This window comes from Haliaeetus leucocephalus, unplaced genomic scaffold, assembly GCF_000737465.1.
Source record: "Haliaeetus leucocephalus isolate CR32 unplaced genomic scaffold, Haliaeetus_leucocephalus-4.0 Scaffold172, whole genome shotgun sequence".
NCBI lineage: Eukaryota > Metazoa > Chordata > Aves > Accipitriformes > Accipitridae > Haliaeetus > Haliaeetus leucocephalus.
This window is the reverse complement of record NW_010972608.1, coordinates 1230567-1239206: the sequence shown is the minus strand read 5'-3', so window position 1 is coordinate 1239206 and position 8640 is coordinate 1230567. Positions and strand designations below refer to the sequence as shown.

The 8640-nt window shown below is 46.2% G+C and overlaps 1 protein-coding gene across 1 annotated transcript; it reads right to left on the bottom strand.

Annotated features, from left to right (window-relative positions):
* Positions 1–2862: 2862 nt before the first annotated feature.
* Positions 2863–6250, bottom strand: LOC104829420 (pancreatic alpha-amylase-like). The gene is made up of 5 exons (XM_010563644.1): positions 6129–6250; positions 4480–4723; positions 3753–3899; positions 3359–3556; positions 2863–2955 (listed from the first exon to the last, which is right to left on the bottom strand). Exons 1-5 carry the CDS (start codon positions 6248–6250, stop codon positions 2863–2865), a joined length of 804 nt encoding a protein of 267 aa, XP_010561946.1.
* Positions 6251–8640: the final 2390 nt, after the last annotated feature.

Here is an 8640-nt window from a genome sequence, read left to right as displayed (position 1 = left end):
GGCTTTTGCTTTACTTATTAAACTGTCTTTATCTCAACCCACAAGTTGTCTTACTTTTTTACTCTTCCGATTATCTCCCCTATCCCACCATGGCGGGAGTGAGCGAGCGGCTGTGTGGTGCTCTAGTTGCCTGCTGGGGTTAAACCACAACAGTCCTTTTTGGCGCCCAATGTGGGACCCGAAGGATTTGAGATAATGACAGGTTTGATTGGAATGTGCTAGGTCGAATTTATAGCTGTGATTGCTGTTTAGCTATTAATTGGCAGGCTCCTGTGCTTGCCATGGGGCTTGCTTGCCTTACTGTATATTAGACTCTAGTGTTCGTTAGTGGCTGCTTTTTTTTTGGTTTTGCTGCTTGCTGTACTGCTTATCATCTTACTCTACTGTGCCTGGGAACAATTTGCTGACAGCAATGGCAACGTGCCTGGCCTGGCAGATGGCCAGGCCATCGCTGCTGTTTCTGTGCTGCTGTGTTGGACAGGCTGAAACTCCAGTGTGAACTTGAGTCGAAGGGACCGTGACCTGTGGATGAGTCCATGTGGGAGCAGGACACCCCGAAGCCTCTGTGGCCATGGATAAGCCCATGCCAGAGCAGGTACATCTCGAAGCATCTGTGGCCATGGTTATGTCTGTGCCGCAGCAGGTATACCTCTGAAGGGATTGTGGCCCAAGCATAAGACCATGCTGGAGAAGGTACACCTCAAAGCATCTGTGGCTGTGGATAAGTCCATGCTGCAGCAGGTACACCTTGAAGCATCAGTGGCTGTGCATGAGGTCATGCTGGAGCACCTCAAAGTGTGTGACCATGGATAAGCCCACGGCAGAGGATGTACTCCCCTGGAGGGACTGCAGCCATGGCTAAGGCCATGTCCGAGCAGGTTTACTTCCGAGAAGACTGTGGCTGTGGGTAAGGTCATGCTGGAGCAGGTGCACCTCAAAGTGACTGTGGCTGTGGATGAGTCTATGCCGCAGCAGGTGTACCCCTGAGGAGACTGTGGCTTATAGATAAGACTCCACATGGAGCAGGTACAACCCTAAGAAACTGCAGTCTGTGGAGAAGTCCAAGCCAGAACAGGGGCAAGGGCAGGAGTTCATTGCAATGTTAAACCCTATGGCGTGGTCCAAAGGGACCAGGGGTGGAGATTGTAATGGAAATACCTTTAAATTGTTGGAACCCGAGATTTGAGTTGCATGTTATAGGCGCTCCCACAGCAGGAACCACCTGAACAAATGGACGACAAGCCTTACAAGAAGCAGTGCAAGTGCAGCAGTGACCCAAACTGAGCTGGTTTTGGTACCCAATAATCACACAACATGCCATCTCTCCTGTCTTGAGTGACTACCTGTCCTGGTTTTGGCTGGGATAGAGTTAATTGTCTTTCTAGTAGCTAGTATAGTGCTATGTTCTGGATTCAGTATGAGAAGAGTGTTGATTACTCACTGATGTTTTCAGTCATTGCTAAGTAGTGTTTATACTTAGTCAAGGATTTTTTCAGCTTCTCACGCCCAGCCAGCAAGAAGACTGGAGGGCCACGAGAATTTGGGAGGGGACACAGCCAGGGCAGCTGACCCAAACTGGCCAAAGGAATGTTCCATACCATGTGATGTCACATCTAGTATAGGAACTGGAGGGGGGGAGTTGGCCGGGGAGGGGCAGATCGCTGCTCAGGGCCTGACTAGGCATCGGTCAGTGAGTAATTGCATTGTGCATCTCTTGTTTTGTATATTCCAATTCTATTGTTATTATTATTGTTGTTGTTATTATATTATTATTATATCATTATTGTTGTTATTATTGTCACTTGATTATTATCATTATTATTATTTTCTGCCTTTCTGTCCTATCAAACTATCTTTATCTCAACCCATGAGTTTTACTTTTTTTTTTTCCAATTCTCTCCCCCATCCCACTGGTTGGCAGAGAGAGGAGTAAGCGAGCAGCTGCGTGGTGCTTAGTTGCTGGCTGGGGTTAAACGACAACACCACCATAACAGATGGAGCCCAAAGTCATGGACTAAATGGACTCAATGGACATTTGTGGACATTTTAAAGACATTTTACAGGGGGTGGTCCACAGACTAAGGGAATGATATCTGTGTATATATTAAAGGATGAGGAGGGTGGTGGTGGCTAATGAGGTTGTATTGGATAGTGTGGTACCTGAGCATGGCGTAAATGGTATGGAATAAAGGGTGGAGAATGTGCTGGTTTGGGGTGGGATAGAGTTAATTTTCTTCACAGTAGCTAGGATGGGACTATGTTTTGGATTTGTGCTGAAAAGAGTGTTGATAACCCAGGGATGTTTTCATTATTGCTGAGCAGTGTCTACACAGAGCCAAGGCCTTTTCTGCTTCTCACACCAGAAGCTGGGAGGGGACACAGCCAGGACAGCTGACCCCAAGTGACCAGAGGGATATTCCAGACCATATGACATCATGCTCAGCGTATACAGCTGGCGGGGGAGAGAAGAAGGAGGCAGGAGGACGTTTGGAGTTAGGGCATTCGTCTTCCCAAGTAACCGCTATGCGTGATGGAGACCTGCTTTCCTGGAGATGGCTGAACACCTGCCTGCCCATGGGAAGTGGTGAATGAAGTCCTGGGTTTGCCTTGCTTGCAAGTGTGGCTTTTACTTTACCTATTAATCTGTCTTTATCTCAACCCACAAGTTTTCTCACTTTTATTCTTCCAATTCTCTCCCCTATTCTGCCATGGCGGGGGCGAGTGAGCAGCTGTGTGGTGCTTAATGGCTGGCTGGGGTTAAACCATAACAGTCTGCACCAAGACATAGGTAAATTTACTGTACAGCTCAATACTCAAGTTATGACATTTGGTGAAGGATATCACCTCCCTGTGCAGGTGTCATCAGAACTGAGAATGAGAAACAGCATGGTCTATTGTAACAAAGTGGCCAAAGGAAGAGCAGTAACCTTGAGAAAGTACTGCCACACATTCCATCTACAAAAAGAGAAAGTCACTCAACCAGGGTACCGTCTTGCACTGCTATCATTTTCCAGGGAGGTGGGCGGGGGGGCTCATTCTCAAGATCAGCTGAGTTTACAAGCTACAAGAAAGAGCTCACCAGCTGAGCTGAGTACACTGGGCCCAGTTCAGGAGCAAACTGCCGACATACATGCCGACGTGAAACATGCGGGAGGGTCCTTGATTTCTCAGTCCTGAAAATATTTTGCACCACGAGTACCCCTCCTGTACCTATTTTCACTATTTCTGTCACTTGTCAGATGACTAAGCACAGGTTTTATGAGAAACTACTCCCTTTGGCCTTACTGTAACGTTTATGGAACAGGTTAAAAAAAAAAAAAAGGAAAAAAGATTTCAAACTTTTGCCAGAGAAAGTTACCTGATATATATCGCCATAATTTTCAATTTCTCCACTTCCAGTTTGACATTTGCCATCATTGAAATCCCAGCCAGAGTATGGCACAGCTGGAAAATCTCTGTTCCCAGCATCAAAATAGCTTCCACAAGTAGAATGCGTGCCTGAGCCACCTGCAGCCCCACACATGTGGTTGACAACAGCATCCACATAAATATGAACCTGGAAAAGCAGTAAGTGCATTTCAGTATGTTTTGTAATGATGGTGAAGTGATAGCCAGAGCTTTACCACATCACTATTAGTTCCACCTTTTTTTCCCCCTTCAGTTTATGCCTCCTTTGAGGACAGTAGCAATAACTTCCCTCAGCTGATACAGCACTTCTTGCCATATCAGATACAGATTTTCAAGGCACTTACTCCAACATTGTTGCATCTGGTCACCATGTCTCTGAATTCATTTTCATTTCCTGATCGAGTACAGAGCTTGTAGCTGACAGGCTGGTACCTCTCCCACCAGGGTCTGTTCGGGTTAGTAATGACAATATTTTCATTTGGAGGTGAAACCTGCAGATGAAATTGTGCACATTGATAAGAAATCAGTTGGGTTTATTTCAACCTTTTAAGGGCAAAATCTGCGCTCAGCACCTCTGCCCTCAGAGGAAGGCTAGTGCCCAAGCCAGTCTCTCTCCCACAGCATAAGCTCAGGTCTGGGAGATGTCCATCTACCAGACAGGCAAGAAAGCTTTCTTTTCTTCCTGTGGGCTGCCCAGGTCCAGCATGGGCCTGCTTTCAAGGACACATGCATTGGAGGGCTGAAGACACAGGAATTATTTTTACCTGGAATAGTGGCATCCTTGGGAAATCCAAAACTCAGTGCTTATGCACTTCCCTCAGGACAAGGTAAAGAGGAAAACTTAGCTTTGCAGGGGAAGCGTTTCAGAGGAAAGCACGCCCCTTTGTAACTGACCTGCTGGAGATACAATGTCACTGGCTGGCCCTGCAGGCTCTACTACTTCCACCCCCCCCGGCCTCTACTTCCAACACCAAAGTTACTTGGAGCCGGCTGTCTCTGATTCAGGCTTTTTGATTTATTAATCACATGCTACAGTGCGATTTGCCTACCTACTTACAGGCAACAACTTACCTGAACGCCTCCAAATCCATTAGGCGCTAAATAGCGTTCACACTCAAGAGCAATATCCACCCAGCGCCATTCAAAGAGATGTACAATAGACGTCCTCCCAGCCTGAGTATTGGGGTCATACTGTGCCCAGCAAAACCCTATAGCTGCGAGCAGGAGAAGGACTTGCATGATGCCTTCAGTATGAGGCTGTGGTCTCTCCACTAGCAGTTTATACACCTGCAAGATGACAAAGTTCCTCTTCCAGCTGTCAAAATTCACACAGATCAATGTTATCAGCTATTATTTGGCTAGCTAGCTCGATATCATTGTTCTGTTTTGTTTTTTCCTGGATTGCCCAACAGCTGAAGATAAAATACCTTTTCACACTGATTATACATTATCATAAACCAAGCAGTCTGTGAGTAGTGCACCCCAATTCAGAATTGTGCTCCTTCCAATCACGTAAACAAAGATACTTTATCAAAAGGATTCCAAAACGTAACACGTAGGCCCTCAAAGGGGGCTCTGGAAGGTGAAAGGAAAGGGAGGTAATTAAAAGACAACTGCAAATCTAACAGCTCTAGGAGAATGAATGAGTTTGCCAGCATTCAGAGCTGTCTAGCTCTCAGGATTGGTCCAAGCTCAAACCAGGGTACCTGATCAGCCACTCTCAGTCAATAGCAGCTATAGCATGCAACACGGCCTGGGTCTTCACCAGGTGAATTACACTGGTAGCTAGAAACTGACCCCTTTTCATGCCTGAAGTTTTTCGATCATCATTGCCCCGTCCCTGCTAGGAACTGTTACAGGTTTTCTTCACGTGGTCTTGCAGAGCAACTGTTGCTCTACCTGGTTGAAAGCGATCAGAGCTGCAAGTGTTTTCCTCTCCAACGGAGACCTTGCATAAGCTTTCATCTCACTTTGAATGACCAATGAGTCACCCGGATCAAGGCAGGCAACCCAGAATCAGAGGTAAAGTGATACTGCAGATTAATTTTAGCTGCCTGACATAAAACTGAATTTGAAAGCCAGAGCTGTGGCCCAAGTGCCTTCTGGCTTTTCCTGCAATTTCCTCCTTCAAAAAAAACTGCTGACTTTTGCTCACGACTTAATTTCAGGTCTTCATTTGGAACTGACTTATAAGATTGAGGTCTAAGCAGCAATGCTTCATGAATAAGCTCAAGTCATGCCAGTGATAAAACAACACTCTGAGAGAATACGAAGACCAGAAAATCCCTGACGTTTGATGAGTATCTGGGAGGAAAACAAAAAGTCCACAAAATGGCACATCTACTCCAAGAGAAAAGAAACCTCAGTGCGCTTTGTACCCAAACTGCCTCTAGTATGTTCTTTCTGAAAGTAGCCATGCCATTGAATATGTCACATGCATCCTTCTTTTTCCCAGAATTTGTCCTCAAGGACAAAACGCAGAAGCAGCTTCCATTTGCCCACCTGTTCATTTTCATATCCCAGACCGTCTGAAAGGTCTCTTTTTTCACTACAGCGATGAAATAGTAAATTACTGCGAATGATCTTGCCTACTCCCTAACAGTAAGGTACCAGTGAGATGATTGCACCTTGTGATCACCAATTCAGTGAGAAGAGACGTACCACGCCCACCCCCTCAATATTACCGAGAGCGACCAAATGTGCCTGAGGTTAATTTTTACATCACCATTCCCTGTGGGGTTCCACTGATGTGATAGCATGTCACTGCATAAAATTCAGCTTCCAGTGACATGCGTTTGTCACTGAAACACACTGCTATCAGCCCAGGAGGGTAAGGCCCCATCCCTGATAGCCTGATGCGATGGATGGCCAGTCCACTGGCAAGGGAACTGGGAGTCTTCACGTGACAGGCTGCTCAGCAGCTCAAGCTGAACAGGCTGCAATATTTTAGCACGCTGAGGAAATACCTGAGGGCAGGAGAGAAGGTGGCCATCCAGCACCGATGATCTATGAGTCTTTCTAAGTATAACCCCAAGTAGAAAGTATTTAATGTGCAGTTTCAGTCACACCATCTGTTGTGGTATGGTAAAATTGTCAGGTCCCTCACAAATTGGCTCTGATTTTCAGGGGAGTTGAAGGTTTGGGCAGACAAGACATTGGAGGGGTTTGGCTTTGTTTTGAAATCCCATGTTTTAATCCATTTGATCCCCCAGTATCATTGGAAACCTGGTTGTGAGAAACTGGAGGATGTGGGTTCTAGACATTGAAAAGAGAGCCTTTCATTTGCAAGCTTTTGCACTGCAAACCTAAAAAGGCAGGCCTGCTCTTATATGTCCTTATATGGTCATGGCACAGCTCTGTCAGTCAAATACACAATCGATGCCTTGCTGCAACGCCAGCGTTTTCCCAACACACTGCTGCAGTGTCACAAGACCTACCAGCATGTGACTGACCGATAAGCCCCTGTAAAGGAAGAAGGCTCAGAGGGGACAGGCAAGAGTGACATGCCCATGAAGCTCAGGGAATAATGCAGGCTGTGACTGTCCACAGGTGTTGCAAAGAATGCTGACTTTATCTCAACACAGAGAGGGCTGGAAGGTGGCCTTTATTTTAGATAAGCAGCTATGTCAGCTGCGTGCGTCAGCTGGTAGCGTAACTATTTCTCCCCGAGTTAATTAAAAGAGAGTGACTGTCTCCCTGGTTTAGCCACACCAGCATGGGGAGGAGTGTACACATGACTCAGCACAACTGAAATTATAAAAACTAAACAATTAACAGAAGATTTTTGGAGATAGCAACGGGCTTTAGCTGGATTCAACCCACATATTCCTTTCCAGTGACTAGGGACACCCAGCATCCTGATGGTGAGTATATTATACAGATCACATCAATACTGTGATTGAACTGTACATTGCAACTGTTTTATTCTTGCTAAGTGTAACTTACATTTGTCTTGTGATTTCAGTATATTTTGTATCACACTGCTAGAGGAAGTATCTAGCATCAATTATCTTCAAGTAAGTGAATTTGACATTACACTTTACACCCTGCACATGTGGAATATCTAAAAGGAGCTGATCAGAGCATATGGGACTCTGACACAGCCAGAGCAATCTCAATGCAGTCGTCTGCCTCGCTGCTATTTAGCTTGAACAAATGAATAATCAATATTGTTGTGCTCTGTCATAACAATGGCTTGAGGGGTATGAAAGATGGTTAAGTGTGCCTGTGTACTAAACACAGCATTCAGCTATTCCCAGACAGGTTGTTAAAACCAACATAAAAGACTAAGGGAGATGACAGTCTTAAAGATGCTCAGTTAGCAATCTTAGACTTGAATTATCATCTTTTAAAAGAAGAACATGTCTACATTTATTGCTACTCACCAGACAGGTGAGTATCATAACATGCTGCAAAGTTAGAATTGTCCTCCTCTCAGTAAAGAAATAGTTCTCAAATTTCAGTTGTATCTGCCATAGCAAGTCCACTGGAAATCCCAGGAAGGGTGGGCAACAGTGGTTTCAGAGAAGAAGAGAAAGAGCCAGTACAAGAAAAGATTAAACCATCATAGCTGTAGGACCTAAAAAATCACGCCAATTTCCACAACATCTTGATTGTAAATTCTCAGCCACCAGGATACTGCCACTATCGCACACACGTGAGAGGTCATGCTTTTGGACCAGCTTTCCCGAAAATTGACTTTGGGGATGTTCTAGCACAAAAAGGATGCTGAACCCATCCCTTTGTCACCCCGGTTTGCATGAACAAGTGGAGCTGGTCTGTTTCAAAGGGGCAGGAGGGCTCCCTGGCCTGACCATGGCGGAGCGGAGGGGGGAGCGGGGGGGGCAAACAACAGGTTTGCAATGGCTATTAACATCCTGCCACATGGGCGTCTCAATCTTTGACACCGCTCCAGTGAGCAGATCCAGGGGCTGCGTTTTGCCAGCAGGCCCCCTGCCCTCAGCAGCGCGGTGCACTCTCACGTTTGCCTCGGCATTTTCTCACGGCTGACAATGAAATTGGGAAAGATGCCAAGTCCACGCTCCACCTGCGTAATTCTCTGAGATATGACAGAATAAGCAAGCCTAACGCACCACAGAGACAAGACTAGGCTGTGCTTCAGCCACCGTCACGAGGCCCAAGCGATGCTTGGATGTACAGCGTGCTGCTCCTCAGCCGCCTTTGGAACAGCCACAGCGAGCGCTAGTTTGCAGCAAGCCGTTGGGGCTAACG